At 60.4% G+C, this 21,427-nt stretch overlaps 1 protein-coding gene across 1 annotated transcript in view; it reads right to left on the bottom strand.

Annotated features, from left to right (window-relative positions):
* Positions 1 to 146: 146 nt before the first annotated feature.
* GGA2 (golgi associated, gamma adaptin ear containing, ARF binding protein 2) overlaps positions 147 to 21,427 on the bottom strand; it is a 32,842-nt gene continuing 11,561 nt past the window's right edge. The window contains exons 4-17 of the mRNA XM_066383418.1: positions 21,095 to 21,193; positions 18,792 to 18,915; positions 17,708 to 17,811; positions 16,436 to 16,516; positions 15,768 to 15,905; positions 12,689 to 12,770; positions 10,466 to 10,591; positions 9,650 to 9,769; positions 9,174 to 9,202; positions 8,067 to 8,197; positions 5,769 to 5,926; positions 4,414 to 4,583; positions 3,023 to 3,133; positions 147 to 2,567 (exon numbers count right to left, since the gene is read on the bottom strand). Of these exons, the coding sequence (XP_066239515.1) occupies positions 2,457 to 2,567; positions 3,023 to 3,133; positions 4,414 to 4,583; positions 5,769 to 5,926; positions 8,067 to 8,197; positions 9,174 to 9,202; positions 9,650 to 9,769; positions 10,466 to 10,591; positions 12,689 to 12,770; positions 15,768 to 15,905; positions 16,436 to 16,516; positions 17,708 to 17,811; positions 18,792 to 18,915; positions 21,095 to 21,193 (1,584 nt within the window). The 3' untranslated portion in view covers positions 147 to 2,456. The remainder of the gene's footprint in view (positions 2,568 to 3,022; positions 3,134 to 4,413; positions 4,584 to 5,768; positions 5,927 to 8,066; positions 8,198 to 9,173; positions 9,203 to 9,649; positions 9,770 to 10,465; positions 10,592 to 12,688; positions 12,771 to 15,767; positions 15,906 to 16,435; positions 16,517 to 17,707; positions 17,812 to 18,791; positions 18,916 to 21,094; positions 21,194 to 21,427) is intronic.

Below are 21,427 nucleotides of genomic sequence, written 5' to 3'. Positions count from 1 at the left end.
ATTTCTACCAAAAAAAAAGTGCTGCTGGAATAGGGATTATATTGAATTTATAGATCAATTTGAGAATTGGCATCTTGACAATATTGTCTTCCAATCTGTGAACCTTGGTGCTACAGTATAGACATTTTGGGCCAGATAATTCTATCTCTGGCCTCTACCCTCTAGATGCAGAGGGCAACCCTCCCCAAAGTTGTGACAATAAAAAATGTCTCCACACATTGGCCAGTGTCCCTTAGAACAGTCACTCCTGGTTAAGGACATCTAATTTAGACCTTTCAACACTATCTTATAGCTGTACATTGTAAATTTCTTGTACAGACTTATAAATTTATTCCAAAACATTATACTCATTTTAATGTGATTTGTGAATAGAATTTTTTTTTTTTAAGATTTTACTGACTTTAGAGAAAGGTGGAAAGGAGTGGGAAGCACCAACTTGTAGTTGCTTCCCCTGAGCCTAGACTGAGCAAGACCAGAGCTTTGAATCAGCGACCTCAGCATTCCAGCCTGATGCTCCATCCTCTGCACCATCACAGGTCAGACATGAATTAAGTGATTTTAAGTGTCTTGTTATAAAAACACAATTTTTATATATTTATCTTGTACCTTTTGGTGCTCATTGTGTCTCAGTATTAATTTTTTTTTAGATTTTTATTTATTCATTTTTATTAGAAAGAGAGGAGAGAGAGAGAGAGAGAGAGAGAGAGGAAAGAGAACAGGGGGAGGAGCAGGAAGCATCAACTCCCATATGTGCCTTGACCGGGCAAGCCCAGGGTTTCAAACTGGCAACCTCAGTGTTCCAGGTCAACGTTTTATCCACTGCGCCACCAGAGGTCAGGCTGTGTTCATTTAAATCTCACTACGGACTAGGAAATGGCTAGAGCCTGGGGAAGGTATGTAGAGCATGCAAACACAAAAGGAACTCCAGATTACTTTCTCTCGTTACACCCAGTGAAGAAATCACCCCGTTGTTTATGTTTTCACATTTGCTTACACACTGGCGAACCGTGATCGGTTACAGCACCCCCCCACCGACGTGTTGGCAGATTTCCGATGAGATGTAGATGTTGAAAGATGAGCCTGTCCAGTTTCAGATGTTGTAACAAAAAGCCCCAAAAGGAGCCTTGCAGTTTCTGAGGTAGAGTCCTGCCCCAACAGCTGGGCCGCTGGGCTTTCGGAGTCCCTCAGGAGGCCGCCACAGCCCTCGCCAGCCTTCTCCCTCCACCCGGCAGAGCCGGGCTTGTCAGGCACACCCAGTGCCGGGCGCGTGGCAGGGGCCGGGTGTTCACTGCACGCCCGGACCCTCCGCTGAACCCGACTGCAGCACACCCTCAGCTCTTCTCCAGCACCGCTCAGATCCCCGGGCTTCTCTCCACCCACGCGGTCAGTTCACATCCTTCGAGAATCGTCCTCGCTTCTTCAACACGTGACAGTTCCCTTCGAGGCCATCACCTCTAAATGCAACGGGCTTTGCATCTACTTACTCAAAACTCCACCAAGTACGTGTGCTACATGGGTGTTTATTGAATACTCTGCATTTAGTCACCGGTTCAAGCGCTGCTAAGCTCTTTCCCTGTCTCTGCCTCCCCGTGCCTCGTGCTGGGTCTGAAGAAACCAGACCGGGCGGAGCCTGTGGTGACGCGCTGGGTCCCAAAGGGCCCTGAGTAAACGCCTGCGGAGATAAGAGGATGAGGATGGAGAGCAGGGCCCTGAGGACGGGCCCAGACTGGCTGCACAGCCCACGGCCTCGCATCTGCCTTCCCCTTGGCCCGAGGGCGACGCTAAGGCACCAGTGGTGAAGGACGCGGCGGGCCCCCCAGAAGTGGCCCTCGGCTCTCACGGCAGCCGCTCGCCGAGAAAACAGTGCAGCGAGCGTCCCACTGAGGAGAGCATCCGGAACACCTACAAGCAGCACCCCTAATGGAAACGGAGACACGGTCTTACTTGAAAGAGTGCCTGGGCAGACACTCGCTGTCCCAAGACCAACTAGGTCCCTTGTAAGGTCCCTGAGAACAGCAGCCTGGGAACAGCCAAAGACTTTCGAACGCTGACAAGGCACAGAGTGGACGAATGAAAAGCTAACACATGAAAACAATACAACAGCTTTGACTTACAGCACATCCAGCCCGAGGCAGGGAGCTCGGTGTCCACACACACACACACACACACACACACGCACGCGCGCGGCTGGAGCAGGGGGCGATCAGAAACGTGTCTGCGCTTTCCACGCTGCCCACATCCCAAGTTCCCTCTCACACCCCGTCCACGAGCTCCCACCACACACGCGCACACACGCTCTCGCTCTCCCTCTCTGCAGGACAAGTCAGAGGTGGCGTCCGGAGCCTGAATCCGCACAGAACTCGGGGCACGCTGCGCTGGGTCACGTGATCAGCCCCGTCCCGACAGCACTAGTGCGTCTGAGCGTGCGCGGTGGGTGGTGCATGTCCTGAAGAAAGCTAGGCTGCGCCCAGAGCTGCCGGGTCCGGGAAGTCCTTCACTTCTCCCACTTCGCTGAAAGGCTGTCCGCCCTGGTTGAAGGTCAGCTTATACCGTAGCCGGACGGGCTCCTGGGCAAAGAAGTAGGACGGGAAGGCAGTGAGGCGCAACGGAGGGCCCGCACAGAGTAAATGCTGTCCCCACCCAGCAGTCACCAGGGAAGTGCATGAACACTGATTCGGCCCAGGCGAGAGCGTCACACGGTGGGGACAGCGACGGCGTGGCCTGGGACACTGGGGACTACAGACACAAGGGAGCCAGGCACACAGCCTGAAGTCAATCCATTCAAGCAGCCCTAAGTGGGACCACTGCTCAGAGGCCCGCTGAGGACCCTTTCAGAGGACTCGTCGGAGCAGGGAGAGTTTGTGTCCCTCCTGGGCTCCTGGCCCCAACAACCTGGCACCGATCTCGGTGAGCCCGCAGGGTGCAGCCCACCACCGCTCCCAGCCACCGCAGAGATGTCGGCGCAGGGACCGTCACACCGCCATGCCCTGGCCAGGCTCCCCGCTGAGGACGCGGGACGCACCTTGTGTGGGTTGTCGAGCAGCAGCATCTGAGAGATCAGGACTGGCGGCAGCAGAGGACTGAATGCGGGCAGCTGGGAGCTGGATGCCGGCTGCAGCTTCACCCGCATGGACTGCGGGGCGGGAAAGGACAGCGTCACTGCGAGAGCAGGTGAACTGCGGCACTGGCCCTGCGTCCACCCACCAACCGCAGCACCCAAAGGGCTGCTTCCTCCGCGCCCAGATACGGGCGCCGAGGGGCAGTGCCCGGCTTCGGAGAGGCCCGCGCAGCGCGAGGCCGCCTCTTGGCAGCACCCTAACCCTGCCGCTCACTCGCTCGAGGACTTTGGGCCAAACACGTAGCCTCTCCAGCCGCAGACTGAACGCTCATAAAACGGAAGTGGAAATAGCCCGGGCCCCGCACGGCACCATGAGGGTGAGAAAACACTCATCTTGACTCCCGTCTGCCTTGAGGCTTGCCTTCCAGAACACGCCCCCCCCACACTTCTCACGATTTCAGGATAGCTGCCAATCAGTGGGGACCCGACTCCCCTCAAAATTGGACCCAACATCCAAATTGACCAGAGTATCCCTAGACACCAGTTAATGCCAAGGCACACCAGTTAGCACCCCTGTGCCAATCTAGCCTTTTCCTGGGCAATCAGTCTGCGTTCCTCATGCCAGAGGAGAGTTCTTCTTCCATAATTGTTATATTAATGTTTTAAAAAATATATTTTTAATTTCAATTACAGTTTACACTTAATGATACCGCTCACAAAGATGAGGGGAAATTTCAAAATGAGTATGAAGTGATGAAACATCCCCTCATCTTTGTGAGCAGCATGCTCTGCGTTAGTTGCAGGTGTTCCTCCGGCACGGGCAAGTTTCTCTGAGATAAACGGTTCAGGACCACGTGACTCTGCAGCAGCTGCTGCCGTTGTCCTGCTTGGTGGCGAGTCCGTCAGACAACAGTATCCACAGAGGGAAAAAAGGCAGGAGATGGGAGAAGACAGTCTTTTACGTTTTTTTTAATAGAATTTTAGAACGAGAGAGAGAGACAGAAACATCAACTTGTCCCACTTATTGATGCCGTCACTGGTTGATTCCTGTACATGTCCTGACTAGGATTGAACCCACACCCTCAGCATGTGGGGATGACGCTCCAACCAGCTGAGCTACCCAGCCAGGGTGGGAGAGACACATTTTTAAGGAATCATCTAAGCACCTTCCTGGACCCAGATATCAGGACTCTGCAGTAAAATGAGCCAATAAAGTTCTTGTTTTACCGTAAACTACTCTGAGTGAAGATTCCGTCCTTCCACCTAAACAGATAATGTCCCAGCAAAGGGCCTGGCGCTCAGAAACTACCACCTTTAAGGACAAACTCAAGGGGTCTGACCGGCAGATGGCTCACCTTTGGCACGGCCACTTGGAACATGATGTCCCAGACAGGCTGGGTGGCAGTGCTCATCATGGTCAGCAGCAGCACCTGCACCTCGGGGTGGCCGGGGACCCCCGTCTGGGAGAAGTGGAGCAGAATTCGGAATCCGTTCCGGTCGTACACCACGACCGGGGGCAGGCTACCTGGCGGAGAAGGGCCCGGCCGGGAGGGTTGGTGCTGCCGCCATCTCCGGACAGCCCAGCCCGAAGGGGACGTGCACGTCCTTCCCGAGTGCTGCCCAGGGCGCCCTCGGGACGACCCTCGTCCAAGTCCTCACTGCTCCCAGCTGCACACATGGCCCTCCAAACTGAGCTCTCCCACCATCCAACTGTCCTAAGCATTTTACCAGGTATTTTTTATTTTTATTTTATTTTTTTGGTGACAGAGACAGAGAGAAACAGAGAGAGGGAGAGATAGGGACAGACAGAGAAGAAGGGAAAGAGATGAGAAGCATCAATTCTTTGTTGTGGCACCTTAGTTGTTCACTGATTGCTTTCTCATATGTGCCTTGACTGCGGGTCTTCAGCAGACCGAGTGACCCCTTGCTTGAGCCAGCGACCTTGGGTCCAAGCTGGTGAGCTTTTGCTCAAACCAGATGAGCCTGCGCTCAAGCACTCCTACATGTGCTCTGACCGGGATCCACCTGGCTACCCTCTTCTGGGGCCGATGCTCAAATCAACTGAGCTATTTTCAGCACCTGAGGCTGACACTTGGACCAACTGAGCTATCCTCAGTGCCTGGGGTCCATGCTCAAACCAGTAGAGCCACTGGCTATGAGGAAGGAAGTAAGAAAAGAGAGGAGAAAGAGGGGGAAAAGAAGCAGATGGTCACTTCTCCTGTGTGCCCTGACCGGGGATCGAGTCCAGGGCATCCGCACACGGGGCCAACGCTCTACCGTGAGCCTACTGGCCAGGGCCATAAATAAACTTTTAAGAAAACACAAAATTATCAAAACCAGGAAACTGGACATTCCCTTCTTGCATTCGAAATGACTGGAGATCACGCACCTGAGACTCAAGCCCCGAATTCAGTTCTGCCTGCCCACACCCTCACAGCCGCCCGAGACAGAGATCTGCCCACACCCTCACAGCCGCCCGAGACAGAGATCTGCCCACACCCTCACAGCCGCCCGAGACAGAGAAATCGTTAAGGGAAATATGAGCTATGAGCGAGGAGCCCTGCGGCTCTTAACCTCTGCCCTGAATCTGCCCCGAGGCAAAATCTCCACCCGCGTCCTCCTGAATTTAAGAGTTATCCCCATGATTCCAGAGAGGATAAAGGTGGGCGTCTAATAGAGACAAAGAACGAAGTGGAGGAACTGCACTTACTGGGCTTCACAGACTCCAAAGGGACAACCACGTGAGCCAGAGGTGTATTCTGGGAAGATGGAGACGAAGCCAACGGGCCAGCCTCCCAGGACCAACCCGGAGACGACTTAGTGCCTGGTGGTACTTCCTTGGGGATACTTTTCTGTGGAATGTAATTCCTGCACAGAAATAAAAAAAATATCAAGACTAGCAAGAATCTGCCTGACTAGGTGGTGGTGCAGTGGATAGTGTCGAACTGGGACGCAGAGGACCCAGGTTGGAAACCCCGAGGTCGCCGGCTTGAGCCCATGGTTGCTGGCTCTTCTGTAGTCCCCTGGTCAAGGCATATGTGAGAAAGCAGTCAGTGAACAACAACAAAGAATTGATGCTTCTGATCATCTCCCTTCCTGTCTATCTGTCCCTATCTGTCCCTCTCTCTGACTCTCCATCCAAAAAAAAAAAACCCAGCAAGAATTCCAGGAATCCGTAATGAGGCTTTCTGAAGAACAGGATAAAGGGGGGAGATACATACACATGTACATGTGTGAGGATGTGTGTATTTTAGAGGCACGTGACTTCAGAGGCACAGATGATTTAACCTCTGCCTCCATTGCCCAAGGGCTGCTGGAAGAACCGGGAAGCACCTGGTGGAATGTGTGACACACAAGGACCCGAGGAGTGAGAGCCAGCTGCTACCATCACAGCAAGGACCTGACGAGTGAGAGCCAGCTGCTACCATCACAGCAAGGACCTGACGAGTGAGAGCCAGCTGCTACCATCACAGCAAGGACCCGAGGAGTGAGAGCCAGCTGCTACCATCACAGCAAAGACGCGAGGAGTGAGAGCCAGCTGCTACCATCACAGCAAGGACCCGAGGAGTGAGAGCCAGCTGCTACCATCACAGCAAGGACCCGAGGAGTGAGAGCCGGCTGCTACCATCACAGCAAGGACCCGAGGAGTGAGAGCCAGCTGCTACCATCACAGCAAGGACCCGAGGAGTGAGAGCCAGCTGCTACCATCACAGCAAGGACCCGAGGAGTGAGAGCCAGCTGCTACCATCACAGCAAGGACCCGAGGAGTGAGAGCCAGCTGCTACCATCACAGCAAGGACCCGAGGAGTGAGAGCCAGCTGCTACCATCACAGCAAGGACCCGAGGAGTGAGAGCCAGCTGCTACCATCACAGCAAGGACCCGAGGAGTGAGAGCCAGCTGCTACCATCACAGCAAGGACCTGAGGAGTGAGAGCCAGCTGCTACCATCACAGCAAGGACCTGAGGAGTGAGAGCCAGCTGCTACCATCACAGCAAGGACCTGAGGAGTGAGAGCCAGCTGCTACCATCACAGCAAGGACCTGAGGAGTGAGAGCCGGCTGCTACTATCACAGTGATCAATGCGCCTGTCGGGCCGTCTCCGCCGTCTGACAGCAAGCAGCCCGGGCAGGGTCAAGCCCACACGTGGTCACCAGAGTGACAGAAGCCAGGAAGATGGGAACACAAATTACACGCACAACCTCGCTCTTATTCTTCATCATTCTGCACATTTGCCATACACACGGAAAATCGTTTCGGGAAAACTAAAGTCCAGACAGAAGCAACGCACCAGAATCAGAATGCTGACGCCCTGGAGCGATGAGAGAGGGAAGAGGATGGGGGGTGTGAGCTCCCATACAGCGCTGCCCAGAGCCCCGGCCCCGCCCCCGCCCAGAGCCGCGGCCCCGCCCAGAGCCCCGTGCTCTCTCTGCCGGAGTCGCAGGCACTCAGGCCACTGAGAGAAGCCACACAGCTCCAGTATTTCTAGAGGCAAAGGAACAGGATCTAGGCAAAGGTGTTCATATTTATAGCTCGAAGTGCCTCTACTTTTACTTTTTTTAATGAGAGAGAAAGAGATGGAGAAAGAAGGAGAGAGAGAGAGAGAGAGAGAGAGAGAGAAACGAGAAGCATCAGTTCTTCGTTGTGGCACCTTAGTTGTTCATTGATTGTTTTCTCACATGTGCCCTGCCTGGAGGGGCCCCAGCCGAGCCAGTGACCGGTGCTCAAGCCAGCGACCTTGGGTTTCACACCCGGGTCCCGAGCGTCCCAGGCTGACACTCTATCCACTGCGCCACCACCCATCAGGCAACAGATAAAGTCTTTTTAGAAAGCTGTTATTTACTGCTGCTCCTGCTTAAACAAACCCTGTCCAGGTCCCTTCCTGACTGGGGCGGGGGGGGGGGGGGGGGGGGAGCAAAGGAGAGGTGGGAAGCGCAGCTGCAGCCCCTCTGTGGCAACGGAGGGCCACCCATGGGGTCCGGGCACGGCCATCCCCTCACTGAGGACTCACGGCAGGGCTGGGGGAGGCTGCGGGGAGAGCAGGTCCAGCAAACTCCTGTCCGCTGACGGGTCCTGCCCACCGCCGCCGGGCAGTGTGCTGGTGGGGCTCCTCTTCTCCTGACCACTGCTCCGCCCTGCCACCTGCCAAACCAGGGTGGGCTGGTAAGGTGGGGCATGAACACCCACGAGCCACGGGGACTCTGCGCACAGCCCTCCCGCCCACCAAGCTGCTGTAGCCTGAGGCAGGAGGACACAGCAGGAGCCTGGGGGCACTGAAGAGGACAGGGGTCCCAGGAGGAGACAAGGAGGTCTTCCCTCTGGGGCTTCACGCCAGGCAGCGCAGTGAGGAGGCGGCTTTGGCCCCTAAGTCTAGAAGCGCCCCCAGGCTACACGGTAGTCCTCCTTCCCCCCCAGGCTACACGGTAGACCTCCCTCCCCCCCAGGCTACACAGTAGTCCCCTCCCCCCAGGCTACGCGGTAGACCCCCTCCCCCCAGGCTACGCGGTAGACCCCCTCCCCCCAGGCTACACAGTAGTCCCCTCCCCCCAGGCTACGCGGTAGACCCCCTCCCCCCCAGGCTACACGGTAGACCCCCTCCCCCCCAGGCTATGCAGTAGCCCCCCTCCCCCCCTAGGCTACAAGGTAGACCCCCTCCCCCCAGGCTACGCGGTAGACCCCTCCCCCCCAGGCTACACGGTAGACCCCCTCCCCCCAGGCTACACGGTACCCCCCTCCCCCCCAGGCTATGCAGTAGCCCCCCTCCCCCCCAGGCTACACGGTAGACCCCCTCCCCCCAGGCTACGCGGTAGACCCCTCCCCCCCAGGCTACACGGTAGACCCCCTCCCCCCAGGCTACAAGGTAGACCCCTCCCCCCCAGGCTATGCAGTAGCCCCCTCCCCCCAGGCTACAAGGTAGACCCCTCCCCCCCAGGCTATGCAGTAGCCCCCTCCCCCCCTAGGCTACAAGGTAGACCCCTCCCCCCCAGGCTATGCAGTAGCCCCCCTCCCCCCCTAGGCTACAAGGTAGACCCCTCCCCGCAGATAGCGCTGTCCACCTGACAGCAGGTCCAGGGCCCCCACCCCCTCTGCAGTCCCCAGGAAGGGAGTCCTTACTTACCCTGTCGATAACTGGAGCATCGCTGATTCCTACAAGAAGGAACAGAGAGAGATGCACACCAGTCACTCCACCTGGCAGGAGCTGGGGAGCAACACCCCGTCCCCTCTTCCCAGAACTCTCAGAAAGCCCGGACCCCCTGGCCAGGCCGCTCAGCTCAGTGTCAAGCTGACGTGCTGGGGTTGCGGGCTGGATCCCCAGTCAGGGCACGTACAAGAATCACCAATGAGCACAAATAAGTGGACCAACAAATCGATGTTTCTCTCTTTCCCTTCCTCTCTCTGTAAAATCAATAAATTAAAAAAAAAAGCCTCGACCAAGCTTCTTACCCAAAGTCGTTCCCCTCGTGCACGGCCAGTCTGAGACAGAGCAGGGGGCGCCTCTGAGCTTCCAGGACACCCGAGCCCTCTGAGAACAGGCTGCTCCCCGACCCGGGACTCGCTCTCCCGGGAGCCCCGCCCCCGGTGCCCGCCCCTCACCTAGGGCAGCCAGGTCCTGGTGCAGCAGGGAGGTGGCCACAGGCCCCGCGGGCTCAGCCCCACCGTCCACCCCCAGGTCCATCAGGCAGCTCCTCGTGCAGCCGGCCGGGCTCTGGAAGACTAGAGGGCAGACCGAGGGAGGCAGGCGGTCAGGGGGCGCTGTGTCCCCGTGCGGCTGCGCAGGGCCCTCCAGCCGCCTCCCGGTCACCCTTGACCCTCGCCCAGAACTTCCCCTCGGGGGAAGGGCCCGGCACACAGCCTGAGCTGGTGCCCGGAAGGACCAGAGGACCGCCCGTCCCCCCCACCACCCCGCAGCCGGAGTCCTCCTCTCCGGCCGGCCCTTCACCAGCACACAGCACAGCTGGCCTGTCCAGCTCACAGCCCCGGGGAGGCTTCTGACCACGGCTCATCAGAACCGCCCGCAGCACTGGGCAAGCACACTAACACCGGCCTCGCCCCAAGCGGTCCTGACGCAGGAGGTCCAAGCCGGGGCCTAGGAACCTGCATGTAACCCGCACTCCAGGTGATTCTGAGGCCGCTGGCCCGGCACCAGGAACCGTGGACAAGACCCTGTTTCAGGTCTCCAGCTGCACAAGCACACACTCACGTCACAGCAAGAGGACCCTGCACTCGGGCGTGACACAGCCACCTGCTTGTGTGCGGCCAAAGCTGGGGTCCGGGCGGCACCCGCTTCTCGGGGCCCGGGGGGCAGATCTCACAGGACAGGGAAGTGGAGCACGCTCTCTCCTTCCCACACCGTGACCCAGAATGTTCTGAGCACCAGTCCCTCCCGGGGCTGCAGGTCTGTGCACACACCTCTGGAGACAGGCAGGTCTCCCCCCGGGTCGGTCCCCGCGCTCCCGAAGATGACACGTCCCTCCATCACCTGCTTGTACAGCAGAACGCCCTGGGTCAGGAGGTCATTGGCCTGGAGAATCTCCGCTGAAGGACGAGAGAAGAACCAGAATCCCGACACCTCAGTCTTTCCTAAGCCGCCCACAACGCAGCTGCCCCCGGGCCATACCTGCCCCCCGCCCCCACAACGCAGCTGCCCCCAGGCCATAGCCCCCCTGCCCCCCGCCCCAGGATCAGCCCCTCGAGCAGCTCGAGGCACTCAGTCCCTGAACCCCAACTTTCAGTTCTTAGGGCATGAAAGGAACTGAATTTTCTAACGTCCTGTGCCTGTCCTGTCCAACAGTTGAGAGATTGCTCCATCAACCCCGACTGGGAGGCTCAGTAGAGAGTGTCGTCCCAGCATGCTGAGGTTGTGGGTTCGATCCCCGGTCAGGGCACATATGAGAAGCCACCAATGAGTGCACAACTAAATGAAACGAGTTGATGCTTCCCTCTTTATCTCTCAATGAAAAAATTAAATTAAAAAAAGAGAAATATGGGCCCATGAACTAAGGAAGTGAAACTACTTCATCTAGAATTAAAACAGAAAGCTGTTTTAGCAATGTGGATGTGAAGAGTAAAACAATTTTTGGCATTTTCTTTTCAGTTACTGGAAAGCTTTTTTAAGTATGTAAGAAACAATTTGGTACATGAATCATCCTTTATAAAATCTAAATTTAGGTCAAGAATTTCTGATGAAAACAATGTACAAATTAAACTGCCCTCAAAGTATAACATATGCCCAGATTTCAAAACACTACTGCACGCACACCTCCTGGGGGGGTTGCCTGCAGAGTAACTCTCCGCGGGGACAAAACAGCCCAAAGGCAGGCGCTGCGCAGGCCACAGGGACCCAGCACAGCTCTCAGGAGGGACCCAGCAGGCCACAGGGACCCAGCAGGCCACAGGGACCCAGCACAGCTCTCAGGAGGGACCACGTTGCCTCCTGTCAGCACCCGGATGCCGGGGGCCTCGTGACCACCCCGCCTCCACCCCAACCGAACCTGAATCGGGTTGAGCTCCCTGATCCAACTGAGAAGCAACATCGGGAGTCTATAAGGACTATCAGGAGCCGGGAATCGCGCTCAACTCCATGGGAGGCGCCATCAGGAAACTCAGAGCAAGAGAAACTCGACAAACCAAAGCACATGCTCATCACGCAGTCGACAGGAGAGGATGGGGACTCCTCTGTCCAAAGACTTAAGAAATATCAACCAATTTCCAAGTCTGCCTTTTTTTTAAGTCTGATGTAAAGCAAACTGTTTAACTAGGAGGGGTCTTGACTGGTGGTGGCGCAGGGGACGGAGCCCCCTCTCTCGAGCCACTGGACACTCATGTTAACACAGGTGTACAACACCTACCTTCAAAACAGACCTTCTGGATACAAGCCCCTCCCAGTTTCAGCACCACTACAGCAAACCTTCTCAGGAGCTGTCCACGCTGCCTGACCGGTGATGCACAGTGGACAGTGTTCACCTGGGACACTGAGGTCCCAGGTTCAAAACCCCGAGGTGCCCAGCTTGAACTCAAAAGTCTCTGGTTTGAGCAAGGGTCACTGGCTCAGCTCGAGCCCCAGTCAAGGTAGGTATGAGAAAGCAATCAATGAACAACTAGAGTGAAGCAACTCGAGCTGGTGCTTCCTCTCAGGTCCTTCCTACCTCCATCTTTCTCCCTCTCAAAATCAATGAAAAACACAAACTTAGAACTTACCCTGGGCTCGGTACTACAATTCTCTGCTCTCCTGACCACTGTCCCTTCCTCTCCTCCCCAGCTGGCCCCTCAGTTACCCACCCAGCCCCTGAAGGCACTCGGAGCAGGGGACCCTCCGAGCTGGCCACTCGCAGCATCTCCGGCCTCTGCGGGCACCCTGCCTTCCTTCAGGCCACCAGCGGCCTCTCCTCTCGCCCTCGTCCCCAGTGGACGCGATCAATGTCCCCCTCGTCCTGGGCTTTCAGAGCAGCTGCTGCTTTGTGCTCGAGGACAGATTCTCTGAGAACCCACCCTCAGTGAGCTCAGCCGTGCCCCTCCCGACCCCACCCCACGAACCCCGACGCCATCCACCTCGTTCCGGGCATGGCGGAGGCAGCGGGAAGGAGCCGCCACTCGCACCTGGCGGCCCAGCCCGGGAGGAGGAGGACCTAGTACCTAGCGCGTCGTCATCGTCCACGGTGTCGCTCGCCAGCCGGAACAGGGTGGGCCGCAGCTTCTCACACCTCTCGTACACGACCTGGGAAACAGCTCGGGTCACCACACGCCCGGGACCCCAGCGCAGCAGAGCCTGGGCCCCAGGAGGGTCACGCGGCCCCACACTCAGGACGCAGGTGAGGCGACACGGGACTCCAGTCTCAGACACAGCTTGGGCTGTAACTGCACAGGAATTTGTAAAGGTAGCAGTTGGAAAGGTGACAGAGACCTCGGCTGAAAAAGACCCCCGCACGTGGGAGCACAGCTGTCTCTCCTCCGAGCCCCCATCCCGGCCGCCACTGCAATGGATGACCCCACAGAAGGCGGCGGCGGTGCCCTGTCCAATTGCCGCCCAGTGCCAGGAGTCCCTCCACAGGTCCCCCCAGAACTGAGCCTCACCCCAGCCCCCAAAAGTATCTGGGAAGTCTCGTCTCCCAGATCAGCACCGGGCAGCGCTCCCGACCTGCCCAGCATCTGCACCCCGCTGGGGAGGGGACACCGCTGAGGAGGGGACCCCACTGGGGAGGGGACACCACTGAGGAGGGGACCCCACTGGGGAGGGGACCCCACTGGGGAGGGGACACAGCTGAGGAGAGGACCCCGCTGGGGAGGGGACACAGCTGAGGAGGGGACACAGCTGAGGAGAGGACCCCGCTGGGGAGGGGACACAGCTGAGGAGAGGACCCCGCTGGGGAGAGGACACAGCTGGGGAGGGGACCCCACTGGGGAGGGGATACAGCTGGGGAGGGGACACAGCTGGGGAGGGGACACAGCTGAGGAGGGGACACAGCTAAGGAGGGGACCTCGCTCGGGAGGGGACCCCACTGGGGAGGGGACACAGCTGAGGAGGGGACACAGCTGAGGAGGGGACCCCACTGGGGAGGGGATACAGCTGGGGAGGGGACACAGCTGAGGAGGGGACACAGCTGAGGAGGGGACACAGCTGGGGAGGGGACCTCGCTCGGGAGGGGACACAGCTGAGGAGGGGACACCGCTGAGGAGGGGACACCGCTGGGGAGAGGACACAGCTGAGGAGGAGACACAGCTGGGAAGGGGACACAGCTGAAGAGGGGACCCCGCTGGGGAGGGGACACAGCTGAGGAGGGGACACAGCTGAGGGGACACAGCTGGGGAGGGGACACAGCTGAGGAGGGGACCCCACTGGGGAGGGGACACAGCTGAGGAGGGGACACAGCTGAGGGGACACAGCTGGGGAGGGGACACCGCTGAGGAGGGGACACAGCTGAGGAGGGGACCTCGCTCAGGAGGGGACCCTACTGGGGAGGGGACACAGCTGAGGAGGGGACACAGCTGGGGAGGGGATCCCACTGGGGAGGGGACACAGCTGAGGAGGGGACACAGCTGAGGAGGGGACACAGCTGGGGAGGGGACCCCACTGGGGAGGGGACACAGCTGAGGAGGGGACACAGCTGAGGAGGGGACACAGCTGGGGAGGGGACCCCACTGGGGAGGGGATACAGCTGGGGAGGGGACACAGCTGGGGAGGGGACACCGCTGAGGAGGGGACACAGCTGGGGAGGGGACCCCGCTGGGGAGGGGACACAGCTGAGGAGAGGACCCCGCTCGGGAGGGGACACTGCTGCACGGCCTCCTCCCCTGCAGGGAGCTCGGTCACTCCACGAGCACCAAGCCCTCTGCCTGGTGAGTCTGGGCAGGAAGCAGGACAGAGCCCTGCCCTCTCACTTTGTCCCTGGGTGCTACCCGCCTACGGAGGCCTCCATCGGCCCCACCCCTTCCTGCTCTGAGTCTTAAGAAGGAACCCCTTGTGGGAAGGACTTAGGCGGCAGGTACACCCGCCTGGTTCTAGGGTTCAGGGTCAGGAAGCCCCTGCCCAGTCCTTAGTTGACACATTTTCCAATGTCACCTTTATCCACAGTAAGGATGAACTTTTCTGCACCTGACCAGTGGTGGCACAGTGGATAAAGCACTGACCCAGAACGCTGGGGTCTTCTGGTTCCAAGCCCCGAGGTCACCAGCTTGAACAAGGGGACACTGGTTCAGCCCTGGTCAAGGCACTACAAGAACCAATCAATGCACAACTAAAGTGAGGGCAGCACGACTTGATGCTTCTCCCCCTCTCTCTCCCTTCCTCTCTCTCGAAAAAGAAAAGGTGAGGTTTTGTTTCCTGCTGTGACTGTCCTACCTCTAGATGGTCATTATCTTGGCTGGAAAGAAACGTGCTCTTTAAAAGCCCCGTACGCCAACACTCCAAGGGGCTCCGGTGCGGCTGGGGCAGTTTAGGAGCAAAGCAGAAGCCCCCTGGCACATGAGACAAGGGGCTGAACAAGCGGCCAGAAGGCCGAGCTGTTAACAGCCAGCGCACACACCACATGACCCCTCACCCGGAGGGGGTCCAGCGACACAGCCTCTCCACGGGGGTCGGCTCTGGAGTGTGTGCTGGCCCAAGCCCCCAGCCCTCCTGAGTCCAGTCCCCTCCAGCCCCAGGGGACGTCCAGCATGGTCCTCTTTACAGCTCTGCCCAACCCGTCACAGGTGACTGACCCAAGCAGACCCATGAGCCGCAGAGGCCAAACCGAGTCTCCTCTCAGGAATCCGGTCTGGGCAAGACCAGTTCGTCTCTGCTGGCCTTACGAGATGGAAGGGCCGGCACACGGCGCGAGGGGTTCGTCCTGCGCAGGGAAGCCGGAACGCAGAGAAGCAGGACCCAGCCTGCCCGGGGAGGCGGGGCAGCGCTCCGGGGAGACAGAGTGGCCGACGCGGCATCTCGGTCCCGCCCGCCCAGCCTCGCCACAGCAGCAAAGGAAAAAACTGGGCAGATCGAACTTCAAAATTAAAACCTTTTGCTTCAAGACAAAAACACCCTTTTGCTTCAAAGGACAATCAGGACCATGAGAAGACGGGGCAGAGAGGGAGAAGATGACGAGGGACAACGCCACAGACGGACACGTGCACATACAGGAAACAAGTCAGTGCCTCCCGTCCCGTGTGGGGGTCACACAGCCCCTCCGAGTCCCGACCCCCCTGCCGGCTGCCCGCTCAGAGCGGGGACGGCGGGTACCTGCAGGGCCTCCTGGTCCGGGGGCGCCTGGCCCGGCCGCTGGTAGCGGCCCAGCATCTCCTGCAGCGCCTTCACGTGGCTCCGCACCTCCTCCACGGCGCTGACCCTCCGGGACACCTTCTCCGACTTCTCCTGCTCCTGAGGGGAGGGGGCAGTGAGGGCGCAGAGCCCAGGACCGGGCCTGAACACGGGCAGCACGCTGAGCAGCTCAGGGCAGGGCAGTCGCCGCACTGCCGGAGGGCGTGCTCGCTCAGCAGGGAGGCCCGTCCTCAGAGCCCAGGACCCCGGGCAAGACTGCAGCAGGGGCGAGGCGACCCACGGCCCTGTCCACCAGCCTCAACCCTCTGGAAACCAGACTCCCAACCCGGACTCCGTCCACAGGACTGTCAGTGGGACACGAAGTGCGATGCTCTGTGCTCCTGGACACAAGTACTTGAACAGCACACAGCGTGGTCCCTGCTTCCGGTCACCACCCGCTGCCCTCAACGAGCCCATGGCTGATCCCCCGCTCAGACCAGGAGGTCTCCTCCCTCCCCTGGATAGCTGTATGTAGGTATGTACACACACACACACACACACACACACACACGCACGCACACACACGCACACGCACACAGTGCAGCCCCTGTCCAAGGCCGGTTCTGCAGAAACTCGTGGAAAACACCCACCTCCTTGACCAAGCTCTTGATGAGGCGGTTGGCGGCCTGCAGGTCCTCGGGGTGGCTGCTCCTCAGAAGCCTGGTCAGAAGCTGGGGGAGCAAGAAGAGCAGGTGACACCCGCCCCTTCGGGGTCAGAGGGACAGTCGGTGGGGCAGTGATAGGAGAGTTCACACCAACAGTAAGAGCTCGTGCAGCCAAATGCGTTATCTGAGCGAATCCGCGCAATCACAGGTTACGGAAGTCCTGCCACCGTCTGACCACTGGTTTCAGTGGGGCAGGGAGGTGGGGACGATGTCCCCCAGGGGACACCTGGGGAAGCCTGGAGACACTGGTTGTCACACTGGGGATGCTGCTGGCATCTCGTGGATCGAGGCCAGGGATGACCACTGCACAGGGCACAGGACAGTCCCACAGAAAACCACCCGCCAGGTGTCGGAGCCGAGGTGTCCGGACCCCGGACTACGGCGGGCAGGCCTTCACGGTCTTGTTCTCTTGACTCCGGCGCCCGCAGAGCACCTGGATGGCGGGGAGGCCCCTGAGGTGTCAGCAGCTCTCCCGAGTGACTCAGGACCCCATCTTTCTCAGAAGTCCATGCCCTGACCCCTCCCTGCTCCTCCCACCCTCGGCAACTGTAAGGACCTCGCAGGAGAGGAGCCGGGAGACAGGCAGGCCAAGACCCAGCATAGCCCTGAACGCCTGCCCGCAGGGCTGCCCGGCCAGGGAGCACCAGCGTCCAGGGGGGCAGAGCTCAGCGGACGGCACAGGGGACGGCAGGCCACACACAGCCGGGGCCTGCCTGGTACTGCGCCGGCCGGACCCTCTGAGTGACCCAGACCAGGAGGGACCGGAAGCATGGCCACCACTGACGCCCTGGGGCTACCTGGTCTCGGCCGAGTTTAACCACCTTCCTTTACCTTCCTTCCTTCTCCTTCCTGAGGGGAGGTTCTGGGAGGCAGCGGGAGGAAGGGCAGGCGTGGGGGCAGGCTCGCCGGCACGGGCAGACCTGAGCTGACACACGGTGAACTGCCTTCTCTCCACTGTCTCCCCTGGTACTACACACACCAGGACGACTGTCCACACCGCAGAGAACTCCCAGACCCACGCCGCCCACTCGTGAAAACTCGCTCCAGAGGACCCACTCACCCCTTTACCGCCTTCTCCCACACGGGGGTTCAGGGCTCAGCAGACATGGCAGGGGAAGGGGACACCTGACGGCATCCCCAGGAGAAGGGCCTGAACAGACTCCAGGCAGGCCGCCAGGTCCGGGAAGAGCTCCTCACCTTTGACTTTTCTTCGTCAGCATCAAAGATGGAGCTCTTGGGCCAGGGAGAAGGTGGGGGCAAGATCTTATCCACTGGCAGCTTAGGGTCCTGCTTTATGATTCCTGAAACATGCAATTCACCAGGTGAAGATGCTGATCCGGCACCACTGACACCACAGGGTCCCGCATAAACGGGACCTCCAGCTGGGAAACACTGCCCGCGTCCAGCTGGGAAACACTGCCCGCGGCCTTCACAGGCACACCCAGGGCACGCTCGCCATCCTCGCCCAGAGCACCCGGGACCAGCACAGACGCCCGCTCAGGGCCACCTGTCAGAGCGGAGCCGGAGTCAGCGGCCAGCAGCCCACAGCCTCTGAGCCGTGAAGACCCCGACCCTCTCACACAGGTGCCCACCTCCCAGGGCACAGAGCACAGCGGGGTTCCTGACACTCCGGAAACACTGAGTGCCATGATGGGGAGACAGTCCACCCTGGCCCCAGTCCCTCCCTCTGCAGAGCCCAAGGGGAAGGGAGGCCGCCCCAGCTTCCGCACAGGACACAGAAAGGCTTGGACAGCGTCCACATTCACAACTGTGCAGGACAGTGCAGACCCTCTGGGCCCAGGCCCCGCCTCCAGTGCTGTCAGCATCTGTGTCTCTGTCTCTCCATCTGTCTCTCTCCGGAGACCAGGGACACACTGCCTGCCTAGTCAGAGCAGAGACGAGGAACGAGGGCTAAGGGCCCCCCGCTGTCAGGACAGGCCAGGGACTGAGCCCTCCCTGCCACACGCAGGAAGGGCAGACCTCGCGCTAGGAGGGGAGGAGACACTGAGACACCAGTCAGCCAGCCCCGACCGGACACGGGCTGGCACCGACACCCACACCGGAGGAGCCGGACGCCTGGGGCAGTGCCGTCCCGCAGCTAGGACACCTCAGCCCAGCTCAGCTTCTGCTGCCGGAAGGAAGGTGTCCCCCGTTCCGGACACTGAAAATGACTCGTCTGGGTCCCCACCGCCCAGTCTCCTCCAGAGAATCACAGCGCACACGAGGGACGGCCACGGAGGCAGCACGGCGAGGGGGACGCGGCGTGGCGGCGGCAACAGACCTTGCTTCTTCAGCATCTGGTAGGCGTCTCGGATCTTAATGTCTTCCGGGAACCAGACCGTCCAACTGAAGAGGATTTCGATGACCCTTCCTTTCACTCTCTCCGTGGTCCAGGACCCGAGGTACTAAAAAGCAGCAGGACGGAGAGTCACAGAGCGGCCGGGACCCGGAGGAGCGTGCAGCCCACAGAGACGGCGGCCGGGACCCGGTGGAGCACGCAGCCCACGGCACCGCGACGGAGACCGCGGCCGGGACCCGGTGGAGCGCGCAGCCCACAGAGACCGCGGCCGGGACCCGGTGGAGCGCGCAGCCCAGAGACTGCGGCCGGGACCCGGTGGAGCGCGCAGCCCACAGAGACGGCGGCCGGGACCCGGTGGAGCGCGCGGCCCACGGCACCGCGATGGAGACCGCGGCCGGGACCCGGTGGAGCGCGCGGCCCACGGCACCGCGACGGAGACTGCGGCCGGGACCCGGTGGAGCGCGCAGCCCACAGAGACCACGGCCGGGACCCGGTGGAGCGAGGCGAGGGCCCCGGCAGGCGGACAGCCAAGGCACAGCGAGGGGTCAGCCACCCGGCACAGGCCAGAGGGCTCGTCCTGGGTTTCCAGAGTCAGTCTCCAGAACAGCCGAGACGACCGGCCCCCACACCCCAGCCCACCTCAGAGCACTGCGGACACTCCTGGGTTTTTGTGGAACAATAGAACAGGCTGGGTCTCTGTCTCCAGTTCCTGGCACAGTTCCAGAACCCCTGGGGCTTTCCTGAGTCACAGGACGTCTGTTATTCACAATGACCCCCTGACCACACCTGAGGCTGAGTGGACCACTCAGGGTGGGCACTTAGTTTCAACAGAGGGGCTGACTATGCCAGAAATTCCAACCACGTGGCTGGAGGGTTCGGACTCAGCCTTGTTGGACCCGCAGCAGAAACGGGGCCGAGAGCGAGCTCAATCACACGGCCATTAACTTAGTCACGCCGACAGATGAGAACTTCTGGTCACAACCCTGACGCAAGGCTCACAGAGCTTCCCGGCTGAACACCGGATGTGCCGGGATTCGGCGTGCCTGGATTCCGCAAGGAAAGGCCCGCAGCTCCGCTCCCCTCCCCCAAGGCCGAGGCCCACGTGTGTCTCCCACTCTCGGCCTCTATAATCACACTGAGCACAGCGCTCTCCTCTGTTCTCCGAGTCCTTCTCCTGAACGACGGAACCCTGTGGAGCGGCCATGGGAACCCCCAAATTGGTAGTGGGTCAGGCAGGAGAGCAGACACCCGCAGCTGTCGTGTCAACCGGGCACAGCCTGGGCACGAGAGTCCTGGACGCGAACCTGATGACACCGGGGCACATTGCAGGGACCAGACAGCTGCCGTGCGAAGCAACCCAGGTGCCACCGTGTCGTTTCCCAAGCTCGGCAGCGCTAAGACCAGCACCAGGAGGACGCTGCCCAGGATGATGTGAGAAGCGCTCTGAACCCAGAGCCGCACCTGGCCCCTCCGCTGTCCCTCCCAGGGATCCGTGCCCACCCGGCAGAGCCGCACCTGGCCCCTCCGCCGTCCCTCCCAGGGATCCGTGCCCACCCGGCAGAGCCGCACCTGGCCCCTCCGCCGTCCCTCCAGGGATCTGTGCCCACCCGGCAGAGCCACACCTGGCCCCTCCGCTGTCCCTCCCAGGGATCCGTGCCCACCCGGCAGAGCCGCACCTGGCCCCTCCGCCGTCCCTCCCAGGGATCTGTGCCCACCCGGCAGAGCCGCACCTGGCCCCTCCGCCGTCCCTCCAGGGACCTGTGTCCACCCGGCAGAGCCGCACCTGGCCCCTCCGCTGTCCCTCCAGGGATCTGTGCCCACCCGGCAGAGCCGCACCTGGCCCCTCCGCTGTCCCTCCCAGGGATCCGTGCCCACCCGGCAGAGCCGCACCTGGCCCCTCCGCTGTCCCTCCCAGGGATCCGTGCCCACCCGGCAGAGCCGCACCTGGCCCCTCCGCTGTCCCTCTAGGGACCTGTGTCCACCCGGCAGAGCCGCACCTGGCCCCTCCGCTGTCCCTCCCAGGGATCCGTGCCCACCCGGCAGAGCCGCACCTGGCCCCTCCGCTGTCCCTCCAGGGATCTGTGCCCACCCGGCAGAGCCACACCTGGCCCCTCCGCTGTCCCTCCAGGGATCTGTGCCCACGCCGCAGCTCCTCACGGCAGCTCCTCACCGGGCCGGGCTCGCAGGTGACCCCACCCCCTGGAGGAGACTGCTTCCCCAGGCACGCAGGCCCCCCTCTGGGACCGGGCCGAGCCGGAGCCCACAGGCTGGGCCACAGCACGCACCTTCGGGGACAACACCTTGATCAGCTCGTTGAGGAAGCGGAACTTGGCCACCTCGCTGTGGAACTTCTCCCCGCAGTGGTTCACGCACGTCTCCAGCACCTGCAGGGACACAGGACCCAGGAGAACGGGAAGGTCACCTGCTGCAGGACCATCACAAGGCTGACGAGCACCTGCTGGAGCCAGCGCTGGTGTCTGCTCGGCACCATGGTGACGCGACACTGCAGTTCCAGAGGAAGGGAAACCTTTCCAGGTTGTTTTTTAAGAAGCACCTATTTGCTCTGGCTGTTGCGGGCAGGTCCAGGCCAAGCAAACAGCTGGGGGGTTGCCCTGAGG

Source organism: Saccopteryx leptura, chromosome 4, assembly GCF_036850995.1.
Source record: "Saccopteryx leptura isolate mSacLep1 chromosome 4, mSacLep1_pri_phased_curated, whole genome shotgun sequence".
NCBI classification, from domain to species: domain Eukaryota; kingdom Metazoa; phylum Chordata; class Mammalia; order Chiroptera; family Emballonuridae; genus Saccopteryx; species Saccopteryx leptura.
This window is presented reverse-complemented; position numbering and strand designations above follow the sequence as displayed.